Source organism: Pseudoliparis swirei, chromosome 9 (genome assembly GCF_029220125.1).
Source record: "Pseudoliparis swirei isolate HS2019 ecotype Mariana Trench chromosome 9, NWPU_hadal_v1, whole genome shotgun sequence".
Classification (NCBI taxonomy): Eukaryota; Metazoa; Chordata; class Actinopteri; order Perciformes; family Liparidae; genus Pseudoliparis; species Pseudoliparis swirei.
The window spans coordinates 28,996,911-29,012,967 of record NC_079396.1 but is presented as its reverse complement, the minus strand read 5'-3'; the positions used below and the strand labels follow the sequence as shown (position 1 = coordinate 29,012,967).

The 16,057-nt window shown below is 43.6% G+C and overlaps 1 protein-coding gene and 1 long non-coding RNA gene across 2 annotated transcripts in view; both read left to right on the top strand.

Annotated features, from left to right (window-relative positions):
- Positions 1–13,289, top strand: ccdc120a (coiled-coil domain containing 120a). The gene is made up of 10 exons (XM_056422026.1): positions 1–247; positions 3,031–3,147; positions 3,275–3,402; positions 3,904–4,017; positions 7,834–7,969; positions 8,877–8,930; positions 10,715–10,805; positions 11,347–11,481; positions 11,523–11,854; positions 13,180–13,289. Exons 2-10 carry the CDS (start codon positions 3,114–3,116, stop codon positions 13,287–13,289), a joined length of 1,134 nt encoding a protein of 377 aa, XP_056278001.1. The 5' UTR covers positions 1–247; positions 3,031–3,113.
- Positions 13,290–13,469: 180 nt separating this feature from the next.
- Positions 13,470–16,057, top strand: part of LOC130200194 (uncharacterized) — a 7,986-nt gene continuing 5,398 nt past the window's right edge. The window contains exon 1 of the long non-coding RNA XR_008832942.1: positions 13,470–13,518. This is a non-coding gene — a long non-coding RNA (uncharacterized LOC130200194). The remainder of the gene's footprint in view (positions 13,519–16,057) is intronic.

Here is a 16,057-nt window from a genome sequence, read left to right as displayed (position 1 = left end):
GAGCGCAGCTTTATTCAGTCTGCTGCTGTATCGATGAAGAGGAGGAGAGGGAGGATGAAGAGCAGGGAGCCTCCATCTGATCAGGTCATCGATCCGCGATGATCGATCCTCGATCCCGGAGTGGCTGCACGAGGACGACAATCAATGAGCCGATCGATCGCACAGGTGTGACCCCGGCGGAGGAGGAGGGTTTCTGGGTCATGTGACCGACGAGCCGCCGGACCGACCCCCGCCGCAGGTGACCCAGGTAGGACGCGCGCGCCGCGACGACCCGTATCCTGTCGCTTGTTGTTATTATGGGCTGTCCGCACCCAGACCCACGTGCCAGCGCGCGTGTGTGAGCGCGTGCGTCTGCGTGTTCAATTTTATTTTGAAGGACTCCTCACCTGTTTACCAGACCAATGAAACCGGAAGTCGGTCGTGGTTCATCAGTGACGACACATGAATCGATTATAGGACATTGAATCATGAATCCGGAGGTCTGAGGTGCCTTCAAAGAATAAACAGGAAGTTGCGGAAACAGCGACTTCCTGTTAGATCTGTAGGCTACTTGTAGTTTACAAATATGTGTTTGTAAATAGAAGTAATATACACTATTTATATTATGCATATAACATATAATGTATATTATGAATTTATTTTATACAATATGTAATCGTAATATGAAACAGCTTTTTAATTTGTATTAAAAATCGTGCAGTTAATTCATTTTTTTAAACATTTTAGGTATTCACTTTTACAATTATTTAAAATCTCAATTATATATCTTTATTTATATATATATATATATATTTAAGTGTAAATATATATTTATGTGTAAACATACATTTTACACCAAATTAATTATTTGTAAATATATATTCATGTATATATATATACAGTATGTATATACATACTGTATATATATATATATCCGTGTGTAATTATACACGCATGTGTAAATACATATTGGTCTGTATCTGCATTGTGTGTTATTCTTTGTTCATTTTATGTCTGTTAAATACTTTGCTGCTACAACTACTATTATATTTTTGTATTCATCATTAATACATTATATGTCTTTAGATTAAACTCGAGACTTGAAAAAGTAAAAAGTTTTTCATATGTTTATATTACAAACAACCATATATTATATATCAACCTTTTATATTAACTATATATATTATACTTTAACTTTATATTATACACTTTATATTCTATCTAACCATATATTGAACATTAACTTTATATTATACCTTAACTTCATATTATTATTTAGTTCATATGTTTTCCTTTATTTAAATTTTAATGTCCTGCTACTTTCTTTTACTATATTGTATATATGTACATGTTTGATGCTGCTTGGGGATGAATAAAGTAATATCGTATCTTATATATAACCATGTATTATATATTAACTTTATATTACATATGAACCTTGCATTATAGTATCAACCTTATATTATACATTCACTTTGAATTATATATAACCATTTATTATATATCAACTTTATATTACACATAACCATACATTATATAAAGATGATATTATACATTCATTCTATATTATATACATACATATATTATCGAATAACATTTTATTATATACAACCTTATATTATACATTCACTTGATATTATATAATACTATATACATAGACTTTATATTACACATTAACTTTATATTATATTCAATAACAAATTATATACTCACGTTTTATTATATATAACCATATTTCATATACACTTTGTTTTACATATTAATATTAAATACAACAATACATTATTTTCATATTATATATAACGATATTTTATACATCCATTGTATATTACATAGAGACTATATTATTAACTTCATATTATAGTTATATTAGTTCAACTTTGTGTTTCACCTTCTTTCCAATTCTAAATGTTTCCAAACACTACATTACCCATGAGCCTCTGCTTCTGTTGCTATGGAGACGCCTCCATCATCAGAACTGAACTCGGCTGCTGCCCGACAACAGTATGGAGCTCTCTGATTGGACGGCTCTTCCAGCAAGGCACGAGGCACTGACTCCTGGAGAGCTTCAGCTCTGTTTGTTTCTTCTGGCTGTGACTCCGCCCCCTCACCTGCTGCATGTGTGATGTCACTGTGACGTCACCCAGACGACCGTCAACTGTAACACACACACACACACTGATGTCCCGTGGGTTGAAAGGTTATTGGCTCCATGGGCTGGACATTGTTGCTATGCGGAGAATCTGCTGCCTGACCTACATTTATCTTCACACACACACACACACACACACACACACACACACACACACACACACACACACACACACACAGTGTGTGTGTCTATCTTCAGGAGGACTTTGTCACACAATAGGAGGATGAAGCTGATTCATATTTACACAAACTAGTAAAGTATTAAAGGTAAAGAGTTAAAATATTAAAACATCAGATTATAAATTAATAATCCTTCTGTTTTTCAATACATTATGTTGAAGTTATTTTAATTATAATTACAATAAAAGCAGCTGTTAGATGTCTGAAAGGAGAAGGTATAACATATATTTATCTGTAGTCAACAGGAACTGCAAGATGAATAAACTGTTTAATACATGCTGAATAATATATGTATATATATACATGTGTGTGTATATATACATACATATATATATATATGTATATATACATATATATATATGTGTATATATAGATATATATATACATATATACATGTATATATATACATATATATACATATATATGTATCTATATACATGTATATATATACATATATATGTATGTATATATAGATATACACATACATATATATCCATGTATATATATACATATATATATATATATGTATCTATATATACACATATATATATACATATATATGTGTATATATATATATATATATATACACCTCTTAAGTTGGCCAATGAAGTGGCTCAGATCACAACAGGAAGTCACTGTTTCTGTGACTTCCTGTTGTTCTGTGAGCTGAACATGACCTCAGGTGTTTGACCCCGATGGTGACGCTCGTCTGCTTCCCAGGTGAGAGCAGCTGATCTCGAGCGGAGCGAGTGTGTGTGGAGCGGCCGAGAGGGAGGGGGCGGGGCACATGGGAAACACCAGCCATGGAGGTCAAAGGTCAACTCACCTCAACATCTGGTAAGAACCAACTGCAACAACACGGTGGTGATGTTTGGTAATGAGGTGTGTGTGTGTGTGTGTGTGTGTGTGTGTGTGTGTGTGTGTGTGTGTGTGTGTGTGTGTGTGTGTGCGTGTGCGTGTGCAGACCCTGTCACCTGTCCAGAAAGGAAGCACAAGGAGCGAATGGCAGAGCTGCAGGAGAGGAGGCGGGGCCTGCAGGCGCTGCTGAGCACTCGATTGGCTGAACTGAGACGTATCTGTCTGCAGGAGGTGGTGAGTGATGTCATCAATTGACCCCGCCCTCCAACAGGGGTTATCCAATCAGAGCTCATCACAGGTGCTCGTCAGGAGAGAAACAATCCGTTTCATACTAAACGTGTGTATTAAACTGTAACACTGAACAAACACTTTCCCAGAATGCAACAGCTCACTACAGACTACAACACCGAAAAAGAAATAGAGGAAAAAAATGGACAGAATCAAAGAGTATTTAAACATTTACAGAACCAACACATTCCAAATGTGAACCGAGAACTCGAGTATCACTCTGCATCAGTAGTCCAGCACCAGAGGTCTGACGTTAGCCTGGACCGGCCCGGGCTAACCTGGACCAGACCGGGCTAACCTGTACCGGACCGGGCTAACCTGGACCAGACCATGCTAACCTGGACCAGACCGGGCTAACCTGGACCGGACCATGCTAACCTGGACCGGACTGGATGGTGAACTCGTTGTCGGGTACGATGTCTGATCAGGTGTGCTGTCATTGGTCAGGAGCTGACGGGGGCGGTGCCAACCGACTTCCCCCTGGAGGCCGGTGAGAAACCGACCTGTGTCAGACGGAGAGGAGGGACGTCTCGCCAAGGAAACAGGAAGTCAAGATCAGAGGTGAGACATGAGGTGAGACATGAGGTGAGACATGAGGTGAGACATGAGACATGAGGTGAGACATGAGACATGAGGTAAGACATGAGGTGAGACATGAGGTGAGACATGAGACATGAGGTAAGACATGAGGTGAGACATGAGACATGAGGTGAGACATGAGACATGAGACATGAGGTGAGACATGAGGTGAGACTTGAGGTGAGACATGAGACATGAGGTAAGACATGAGGTGAGACATGAGACATGAGGTGAGACATGAGACATGAGGTAAGACATGAGACATGAGGTAAGAGGTGAGACATGAGACATGAGGTGAGACATGAGACATGAGGTGAGACATGAGACATGAGGTGAGACATGAGACATGAGGTGAGACATGAGGTAAGACATGAGACATGAGGTAAGACATGAGGTGAGACATGAGGTAAGACATGATGTGAGACATGAGACATGAGGTAAGACATGAGACATGAGGTAAGACATGAGGTGAGACATGAGACATGAGGTAAGACATGAGGTGAGACATGTGACGAGGTGAGACATGAGGTAATACATGAGGTGAGACATGAGACATGAGGTGAGACATGAGACATGAGGTAAGACATGAGGTGAGACATGAGACATGAGGTGAGACGAGACATGAGGTGAGACATGAGGTGAGACATGTGACATGAGGTGAGGTGAGACATGAGACATGAGGTGAGACATGAGACATGAGGTGAGACATGAGACATGAGGTAAGACATGAGACATGAGGTAAGACATGAGACATGAGGTAAGACATGAGGTGAGACATGAGACATGAGACATGAGGTAAGACATGAGGTGAGACATGTGACGAGGTGAGACATGAGACATGAGGTGAGACATGTGATGAGGTGAGACATGAGGTAAGACATGAGGTGAGACATGAGACATGAGGTGAGACATGAGACATGAGGTAAGACATGAGGTGAGACATGAGACATGAGGTGAGACATGAGGTGAGACATGAGACATGAGGTGAGACATGAGGTGAGACATGTGACATGAGGTGAGGTGAGACATGTGACATGAGGTGAGACATGAGACATGAGGTGAGACATGAGGTGAGACATGAGACATGAGGTGAGACATGTGACATGAGGTGAGACATGAGACATGAGGTGAGATATGAGGTGTGACATGAGGTAAGACATGAGGTAAGACATGAGGTGAGACATGAGGTGAGACATGAGGTGAGAGGTGAGACATGTGACATGAGGTGAGACATGAGGTGAGACATGAGACATGAGGTAAGACATGAGGTAAGACATGAGGTGAGACATGAGGTGAGACATGAGGTAAGACATGAGGTGAGACATGAGGTGAGACATGAGGTGAGACATGAGGTGAGACATGAGGTAAGACATGAGACATGAGGTAAGACATGAGGTGAGACATGAGACATGAGGTGAGACATGAGACATGAGGTAAGACATGAGACATGAGGTAAGACATGAGGTGAGACATGAGGTAAGACATGAGACATGAGGTAAGACATGATGTGAGACATGAGACATGAGGTAAGACATGAGGTGAGACATGTGACGAGGTGAGACATGAGACATGAGGTAAGACATGAGGTGAGACATGAGACATGAGGTGAGACATGAGACATGAGGTAAGACATGAGGTGAGACGAGACATGAGGTGAGACATGAGGTGAGACATGAGGTGAGACATGTGACATGAGGTGAGGTGAGACATGAGGTGAGACATGAGACATGAGGTAAGACATGAGACATGAGGTAAGACATGAGGTGAGACATGAGACATGAGGTAAGACATGAGACATGAGGTAAGACATGAGGTGAGACATGAGGTAAGACATGAGACATGGGGTGAGACATGAGACATGAGAGACATGAGGTGAGACATGAGGTGAGACATGAGGTAAGACATGAGGTGAGACATGAGACATGAGGTGAGACATGAGACATGAGGTAAGACATGAGGTGAGACATGAGACATGAGGTAAGACATGAGGTGAGACATGAGACATGAGGTGAGACATGAGGTGAGACATGAGACATGAGGTGAGACATGAGGTGAGACATGAGACATGAGGTAAGACATGAGACATGAGGTAAGACATGAGGTGAGACATGAGGTGAGACATGAGACATGAGGTAAGACATGAGGTGAGACATGAGACATGAGACATGAGGTAAGACATGAGGTGAGACATGTGATGAGGTGAGACATGAGACATGAGGTGAGACATGTGACGAGGTGAGACGAGACATGAGGTAAGACATGAGGTGAGACATGAGACATGAGGTGAGACATGAGACATGAGGTAAGACATGAGGTGAGACATGAGACATGAGGTAAGACATGAGGTGAGACATGAGGTAAGACATGAGACATGAGGTAAGACATGAGGTGAGACATGAGACATGAGGTAAGACATGAGGTGAGACATGTGACGAGGTGAGACATGAGACATGAGGTGAGACATGTGACGAGGTGAGACGAGACATGAGGTAAGACATGAGGTGAGACATGAGACATGAGGTGAGACATGAGACATGAGGTAAGACATGAGGTGAGACATGAGACATGAGGTAAGACATGAGGTGAGACATGAGGTGAGACATGAGACATGAGGTGAGATATGAGGTGAGACATGAGGTGAGAGGTGAGACATGTGACATGAGGTAAGACATGAGGTGAGACATGAGGTGAGACATGAGACATGAGACATGAGGTGAGACATGAGATGAGACATGAGGTGAGACATGAAGTGTGACATGAGGTAAGACATGAGGTAAGACATGAGGTGAGACATGAGGTGAGACATGAGGTGAGACATGAGACATGAGGTGAGAGGTGAGACATGTGACATGAGGTAAGACATGAGGTGAGACATGAGGTAAGACATGAGGTAGGACATGAGGTGAGACATGAGGTGAGACATGAGGTGAGACATGAGGTGAGACATGAGGTGAGACATGAGGTGAGACATGAGGTGAGACATGAGGTGAGACATGAGGTGAGACATGAGGTGAGACATGAGGTGAGACATGAGGTGAGACATGAGGTGAGACATGAGGTGAGACATGAGGTGAGACATGAGACATGAGGTGAGACATGAGGTGAGACATGAGGTGAGACATGTGACATGAGGTGAGACATGAGGTGAGACATGAGGTGAGACATGAGACATGAGGTGAGACATGAGGTGAGACATGAGGTGAGACATGAGGTGAGACATGAGGTGAGACATGTGACGAGGTGAGACATGAGGTGAGACATGAGGTGAGACATGTGACATGAGGTGAGACATGAGGTGAGACATGAGGTGAGACATGAGGTGAGACATGAGACATGAGGTGAGACATGTGACATGAGGTGAGACATGAGGTGAGACATGAGGTAAGACATGAGGTGAGACATGAGGTGAGACATGAGGTGAGACATGAGGTGAGACATGAGACATGAGGTGAGACATGAGGTGAGACATGAGACATGAGGTAAGACATGAGGTGCTAAGCAGCTCGTATTACCACCTTTAACCTGTGGGGGCGATAAAGAGTCCATTTATCACTGAATCAGCTGACATGATCATACCTGTCTGTGTGTGTCTGTGTGTGTCTGTGTCTGTGTGTGTCTGTGTGTGTGTGTCTGTCTGTTTCTGTCTGTTTCTGTGTGTGTTTCTGTCTGTTTCTGTGTGTGTGTGTGTCTGTGTGTGTGTGTGTGTATGTGTCTGTCTGTTTCTGTCTGTTTCTGTGTGTGTGTGTGTGTCTGTGTGTGTGTGTGTCTGTTTCTGTGTGTGTGTGTGTGTATCTTCAGGATGAAGACTCTCAGCGTTCAAAGCCGAAGAAAAATCTATTCAGTGGAGCTCTGAGGAAACACAACGACCCTGAACACAACACGCATATCCACACACACCACGGCAAGAGGACCGTACACAGAGGCTGCCACACAGGTAACACACACACACATACACACACACAGATACACACACAGACACACACATACACACACACAGACACACACACACACACACACACACACACACACACAGACACACACACACACACACACACAGACACACACACAGACACACACAGACACACACACACACACACAGACACACACACAGACACACACACAGACACACACAGCAGGCAGTACATGAGAAGCCATTGTTTCAGGAAGACAACGACATGATTCGGAGTGTGTGTGTGTGTGTGTCTGTGTGTGTCTGTGTGTGTGTGTGTGTGTGTGTGTGTGTGTGTGTCTGTGTGTCTGTGTGTGTGTCTGTGTTTGTGTCTGTGCGTGTGTGTGTGTGTGTGTCTGTGTGTGTGTGTGTGTGTCTGTGTGTGTGTCTGTGTGTGTCTGTGTGTGTCTGTGTGTGTGTGTCTGTGTGTGTGTCTGTGTGTGTGTCTGTGTGTGTGTGTGTGTCTGTGTGTGTGTCTGTGTGTGTGTGTCTGTGTGTGTGTGTCTGTGTGTGTCTGTGTGTCTGTGTGTCTGTGTGTGTCTGTGTGTGTGTCTGTGTCTGTGTGTGTGTCTGTGTGTGTCTGTGTGTGTGTGTCTGTGTGTGTGTGTGTCTGTGTGTGTGTCTGTGTGTGTGTGTGTGTGTCTGTGTGTATGTGTCTGTGTGTGTGTCTGTGTGTGTGTGTGTCTGTGTGTGTGTCTGTGTGTGTGTGTGTGTGTGTGTGTCTGTGTGTCTGTGTGTGTGTCTGTGTGTGTGTGTGTCTGTGTGTGTGTGTGTGTGTGTGTGTGTGTGTGTGTGTGTGTGTGTGTGTGTGTCTGTGTGTGTGTGTCTGTGTGTGTCTGTGTGTGTGTCTGTGTGTGTGTGTGTCTGTGTGTGTGTGTCTGTGTGTGTCCAGACACTGTGAGGTCAGAGAGCAGCTCCACTTCAGACTCCCCAGGAATAGAAAACGGTAACTTCCACTGACATCACTGTGACATCACAGTCTGTCTGTTGTCTCTCTGTCTGTTGTCTGTCTGTTGTCTGTATGTTGTCTCTCTGTATGTTATCTCTCTGTTGTCTCTCTGTTGTCTCTCTGTCTGTTGTCTGTCTGTTGTCTCTCTGTCGGTTGTATTTATGTATGTTGTCTCTCTGTCTGTTGTATTTATGTCTGTTGTCTCTCTGTCTGTTGTCTGTCTGTTGTATCTATGTCTGTTGTCTCTCTGTCTGTTGTCTCTCTGTATGTTGTCTGTCTGTTGTCTCTCTGTCGGTTCTTTTGTCTGTCGTCTCTCTGTCGGTTCTATTTATGTATGTTGTCTCTCTGTCTGTTGTCTCTCTGTTGTCTCTCTGTCGGTTGTATTTATGTATGTTGTCTCTCTGTCTGTTTTCTCTCTGTCGGTTGTATTTATGTATGTTGTCTCTCTGTCTGTTGTCTGTCTGTTGTTCCTCTGTCGGTTGTATTTATGTATGTTGTCTCTCTGTCGGTTGTATTTATGTATGTTGTCTCTCTGTCTGTTGTCTCTGTCTTTTGTCTGTCTGTTGTCTCTCTGTCGGTTGTATTTATGTATGTTGTCTCTCTGTCTGTTGTCTCTCTGTCTTTTGTCTGTCTGTTGTCTCTCTGTCTGTTGTCTCTCTGTCTTTTGTCTGTATGTTGTCTCTGTCTGTTGTATGTATGTTGTCTCTCTGTCTGTTGTATGTCTGTTGTCTCCTGTTGTCTTTATGTCTGTTGTCTCTGTCGGTTGTATTTATGTATGTTGTCTCTGTCTGTTGTCTGTCTTTTGTCTGTCTGTTGTCTCTGTCGGTTGTATTTATGTATGTTGTCTCTCTGTCTGTTGTCTGTCCTCTGTCTTTTGTCTGTCTGTTGTCTCTGTCGGTTGTATTTATGTATGTTGTCTCTGTCTGGTGTCTGTCTGTTGTCTCCCTGTCTGTTGTCTCTCTGTCGGTTGTATTTATGTATGTTGTCTCTCTGTCGGTTGTATTTATGTATGTTGTCTCTCTGTCTGTTGTCTCTCTGTCTTTTGTCTGTCTGTTGTCTCTGTCGGTTGTATTTATGTATGTTGTCTCTCTGTCTGTTGTCTGTCTGTTGTCTCCCTGTCTGTTGTCTCTCTGTATGTTGTCTCTCTGTCGGTTGTATTTATGTATGTTGTCTCTCTGTCGGTTGTATTTATGTATGTTGTCTCTCTGTCTGTTGTATGTCTGTTGTCTCTCTGTCGGTTGTATTTATGTATGTTGTCTCTCTGTCTGTTGTATGTCTGTTGTCTCTCTGTATGTTGTCTCTCTGTCGGTTGTATTTATGTATGTTGTCTCTCTGTCTGTTGTCTCTCTGTCTTTTGTCTGTCTGTTGTCTCTGTCTGTTGTCTCTGTCGGTTGTATTTATGTATGTTGTCTCTCTGTCTGTTGTATGTCTGTTGTCTCTCTGTCGGTTGTATTTATGTGTGTTGTCTCTCTGTCGGTTGTATTTATGTATGTTGTCTCTCTGTCTGTTCTATGTCTGTTGTCTCTCTGTCGGTTGTATTTATGTATGTTGTCTCTGTCTGTTGTCTCTCTGTCGGTTGTATTTATGTATGTTGTCTCTCTGTCTGTTGTCTGTCTGTTGTCTCCCTGTCTGTTGTCTCTCTGTATGTTGTCTCTCTGTCGGTTGTATTTATGTATGTTGTCTCTCTGTCTGTTGTATGTCTGTTGTCTCTCTGTCGGTTGTATTTATGTATGTTGTCTCTCTGTCTGTTGTCTGTCTGTTGTCTCCCTGTCTGTGCCCAGATGATGGGGGGTCCCGGCCCCTGCTGGTCTCTAGTGGTTCTCCTGTAGTCCTCTTCCAGAACAAGACCAGGAGGAGCTCTCTGCACATCAGGTACACACTCTGCTTCTCTTACTGCCCTGGTGGGGACCACCATTACAGCAGTGGTGAGGAAAGAGATCTATTCATATGAATGTGATCTATTCAGGGGAATGTGATCTATTCATAGGAAAGTTATCTATTCAGAGGAAAGTTATCTATTCATAGGAATGTGATCTATTCAGAGGAAAGTGATCTATTCATAGGAATATGATCTATTCATATGAATGTGATCTATTCAGGGGAATGTGATCTATTCATAGGAATATGATCTATTCAGGCGAATGTGATCTATTCATATGAATGTGATCTATTATGGGGAATGTGATCTACTCAGGGGAATGTGATCTATTTGTAGGAATGTGATCTATTCAGGGGAATGTGATCTATTTATAGGAATGTGATCTATTCAGGGGAATGTGATCTCTCATCATTGATTCATTAATATGTGAAATATAATTTTGGGTGAAACTAGAATAAATACCTGGTCCGCCCCCCCCCCCCCCCACCAGGTGATCATGTGATCCACCATGATGGTGTCCCTTGTCTCTTTCAGGACTGACCTGCCAGAGACTCTTCAGACCCTCAAGCCCCTCCCCCTCCATCCTCCACCCCCCCGCTCCCAGGACTCCTCCTCCGGCCCATCTGAGGGGCGCGGGGGGGAGGGGCTTAGAGGGAGGGATGGGAGGAGGCGCGGGGCGTACAAGCCCCTCCCCTCCATTACCACCCCAGCTCCCAGGACTCCTCCTCCGGCCCATCTGAGGGGCGCGGGGGGGAGGGGCTTAGAGGGGAGTGGAGCGGGGAGGAGGGGCGCGGGGGGGCGGCGTACAGCGACGTCCTGCTGGACTACGTTTGGGGGAAACAGCAGCAGCTGCACCTGCAGCAGCCCCACAGCCGGCATCCAATCGCATCGCAGCATGAGCTGCTCTTCCACGGCTCCTCCCCCGAGCCGCTCGGAGCCCCGCCCACCTACCGCGACTCAGCGGGAGGAGATTTAGGCCTTCCTCCTGGCGGCCTGGAAGACCCCGTCACCCCACCTGCACTTATAGAGCAGCCTGATAAGGGTTGACTTGATATAAGAGACTTATAGAGCAGCCTGATAATAAGGAGTTGGCCTAAGAGACTTATAGAGCAGCCTGATAATAAGGAGTTGACTTAAGAGACTTATAGAGCAGCCTGATAATAAGGAGTTGACCTAAGAGACTTATAGAGCAGCCTGATAAGGAGTTGACCTAAGAGACTTATAGAGCAGCCTGATAATAAGGAGTTGACTTAAGAGACTTATGGCAGCCTGATCATAAGGTGTTGACCTAAGAGACTTATAGAGCAGCCTGATAATAAGGAGTTGACTTAAGAGACTTATAGAGCAGCCTGATCATAAGGTGTTGACCTAAGAGACTTATAGAGCAGCCTGATCATAAGGTGTTGACCTAAGAGACTTATAGAGCAGCCTGATCATAAGGAGTTGACCTAAGAGACTTATAGAGCAGCCTGATAATAAGGAGTTGACCTAAGAGACTTATAGAGCAGCCTGATAATAAGGAGTTGACTTAAGAGACTTATAGAGCAGCCTGATAATAAGGAGTTGACCTAAGAGACTTATAGAGCAGCCTGATAATAAGGAGTTGACCTAAGAGACTTATAGAGCAGCCTGATAAGGAGTTGACTAAGAGACTTATATAGCAGCCTGATAATAAGGAGTTGACGAAGAGACTTATAGAGCAGCCTGATAAGGAGTTGACCTAAGAGACTTATAGAGCAGCCTGATAATAAGGAGTTGACTAAGAGACTTATAGAGCAGCCTGATCATAAGGTGTTGATGTAAGAGACTTATATAGCAACCTGATAATAAGGCCTGAGACTTATAGAGCAGCCTGATAATAAGGAGTTGACTTTGAGAGACTTATAGAGCAGCCTGATAATAAGGAGTTGACCTAAGAGACTATAGAGCAGCCTGATCATAAGGAGTTGACATAAGGTTATAGAGCAGCCTGATATATGAGTTGACCTAAGAGACTTATAGAGCAGCCTGATAAGGAGTTGACTAAGAGAGACGTATAGAGCAGCCTGATAAGGAGTTGACCTAAGAGACTTATAGAGCAGCCTGATAATAAGGAGTTGACCTAAGAGACTTATAGAGCAGCCTGATAAGGAGTTGACTCAGGGAATTAGAGCAGCCTATCAAGGGAGTTGACTTATTCAGCCTGATAGATGTGATCTAAAGGACTTATAGATGATCTATTCAGGGGAATGTGATCTCTCATCATTGATTCATTAATATGTGAAATATAATTTTGGGTGAAACTAGAATAAATACCTGGTCCGCCCCCCCCCCCCCCCACCAGGTGATCATGTGATCCACCATGATGGTGTCCCTTGTCTCTTTCAGGACTGACCTGCCAGAGACTCTTCAGACCCTCAAGCCCCTCCCCCTCCATCCTCCACCCCCCCGCTCCCAGGACTCCTCCTCCGGCCCATCTGAGGGCGGGGGAGGGCTAGAGGGAGTGGAGGGAGGAGGGGGCGTACAGCGACGTCCTGCTGGACTACGTTTGGGGGAAACAGCAGCAGCTGCACCTGCAGCAGCCCTGTCCAATCGCATCGCAGCATGAGCTGCTTCCACAGCCGCTCGGAGCCCCGCCCACCTACCGCGAGCGAGTCACCCACCAAGTCGGGCCAGTCCAGCTGGAGGACGCAACCAGGACCCTCCACAAGGCCCTCGCCCTGGAAGGTAACCACGTCACCACGGCCTGCACTTATAGAGCAGCCTGATAAAAAGGAGTTGACTTAAGAGACTTATAGAGCAGCCTGATAATAAGGAGTTGGCCTAAGAGACTTATAGAGCAGCCTGATAATAAGGAGTTGACTTAAGAGACTTATAGAGCAGCCTGATAATAAGGAGTTGACCTAAGAGACTGACCTAAGAGACTTATAGAGCAGCCTAATAAGGAGTTGACCTAAGAGACTTATAGAGCAGCCTAATAAGGAGTTGACCTAAGAGACTTATAGAGCAGCCTGATAATAAGGAGTTGACTTAAGAGACTTATAGAGCAGCCTGATCATAAGGTGTTGACCTAAGAGACTTATAGAGCAGCCTGATAATAAGGAGTTGACTTAAGAGACTTATAGAGCAGCCTGGAGTTGACAAGAGACTTATAGAGCAGCCTGATCAAAAGGAGTTGACCGAAGATACTTATAGAGCAGCCTGTTGACCTAAGAGACTTATAGAGCAGCCTGAGTTGACCTAAGAGACTTATAGAGCAGCCTGATAATAAGGAGTTGACCTAAGAGACTTATAGAGCAGCCTGATAACAAGGAGTTGACCTAAGAGACTTATAGAGCAGCCTGATAACAAGGAGTTGACCTAAGAGACTTATAGAGCAGCCTGATAATAAGGAGTTGACCCAAGAGACTTATAGAGCAGCCTGATAATAAGGAGTTGACCTAAGAGACCTATAGAGCAGCCTGATAATAAGGAGTTGACCTAAGAGACTTATAGAGCAGCCTGATAATAAGGAGTTGACTTAAGAGACTTATAGAGCAGCCTGATAATAAGGAGTTGACCTAAGAGACTTATAGAGCAGCCTGATAATAAGGAGTTGACCTAAGAGACTTATAGAGCAGCCTGATAACAAGGAGTTGACTTAAGAGACTTATAGAGCAGCCTGATAATAAGGAGTTGACCTAAGAGACTTATAGAGCAGCCTGATAAGGAGTTGACCTAAGAGACTTATAGAGCAGCCTGATAATAAGGAGTTGACCTAAGAGACTTATAGAGCAGCCTGATAATAAGGAGTTGACCGAAGAGACTTATAGAGCAGCCTGATAAGGAGTTGACTTAAGTGACTTATAGAGCAGCCTGATAATAAGGAGTTGACTTAAGAGACTTATAGAGCAGCCTGATAATAAGGAGTTGACCGAAGAGACTTATAGAGCAGCCTGATAATAAGGAGTTGACCTAAGAGACTTATAGAGCAGCCTGATAATAAGGAGTTGACCTAAGAGACTTATAGAGCAGCCTGATAATAAGGAGTTGACTTAAGAGACTTATGGAGCAGCCTGATAATAAGAGTTGACTAAAGAGACTTATAGAGCAGCCTGATAATAAGGAGTTGACCTAAGAGACTTATAGAGCAGCCTGATAATAAGGAGTTGACCTAAGAGACTTATAGAGCAGCCTGATAATAAGGAGTTGACCTAAGAGACGTATAGAGCAGCCTGATAAGGAGTTGACCTAAGAGACGTATAGAGCAGCCTGATAAGGAGTTGACCTAAGAGACTTATAGAGCAGCCTGATAATAAGGAGTTGACCTAAGAGACTTATAGAGCAGCCTGACCATAAGGAGTTGACTTAAGAGACTTCTAGAGCAGCCTGATAATAAGGAGTTGACCTAAGAGACGTATAGAGCAGCCTGCTAATAAGGAGTTGACCTAAGAGACTTATAGAGCAGCCTGATAAAAAGGAGTTGACCTAAGAGACTTATAGAGCAGCCTGATAATAAGGAGTTGACTTAAGAGACTTATAGAGCAGCCTGATAATAAGGAGTTGACCTAAGAGACTTATAGAGCAGCCTGATAATAAGGAGTTGACCAAGAGACTTATAGAGCAGCCTGATACAAGGAGTTGACCTAAGAGACTTATAGAGCAGCCTGATCATAAGGAGTTGACCTAAGAGACGTATAGAGCAGCCTGATAATAAGGAGTTGACCTAAGAGACTGATAGAGCAGCCTGATAATAAGGAGTTGACTAAAGAGACTTATAGAGCAGCCTGATAATAAGGAGTTGACCTCAGAGACTTATAGAGCAGCCTGATAATAAGGAGTTGACCTAAGAGACTTATAGAGCAGCCTGATAAAGGAGTTGACTTAAGAGACTTATAGAGCAGCCTGATCATAAGGAGTTGACTTAAGAGACTTATAGAGCAGCCTGATAATAAGGAGTTGACCTAAGAGACTTATAGAGCAGCCTGATAATAAGGAGTTGACCTAAGAGACTTATAGAGCAGCCTGATAATAAGGAGTTGAACTAAGAGACTTATAGAGCAGCCTGATAATAAGGAGTTGACCTAAGAGACTTATAGAGCAGCCTGATAATAAGGAGTTGACCTAAGAGACTTATAGAGCAGCCTGATAATAAGGAGTTGACTTAAGAGACTTATAGAGCAGCCTGACAATAAGGAGTTGACCAAAGAGACTTATAGAGCAGCCTGATAATAAGGAGTTGACCTAAGAGACTTATAGAGAAGCCTGATAATAAGGAGTTGACCTA

Excerpts from the sequence above, each read along its gene's own strand:
- ccdc120a (XM_056422026.1), top strand. The coding sequence starts at position 3,114 with ATGGAGGTCAAAGGTCAACTCACCTCAACATCTG. Across the intron at positions 4,018-7,833 it reads ACAGGAAGTCAAGATCAGAG|GATGAAGACTCTCAGCGTTC; the intron begins GTGAGACATGAG and ends GTGTATCTTCAG. Across the intron at positions 11,482-11,522 it reads AGAGGGAGGGATGGGAGGAG|CTCCCAGGACTCCTCCTCCG; the intron begins GCGCGGGGCGTA and ends TTACCACCCCAG.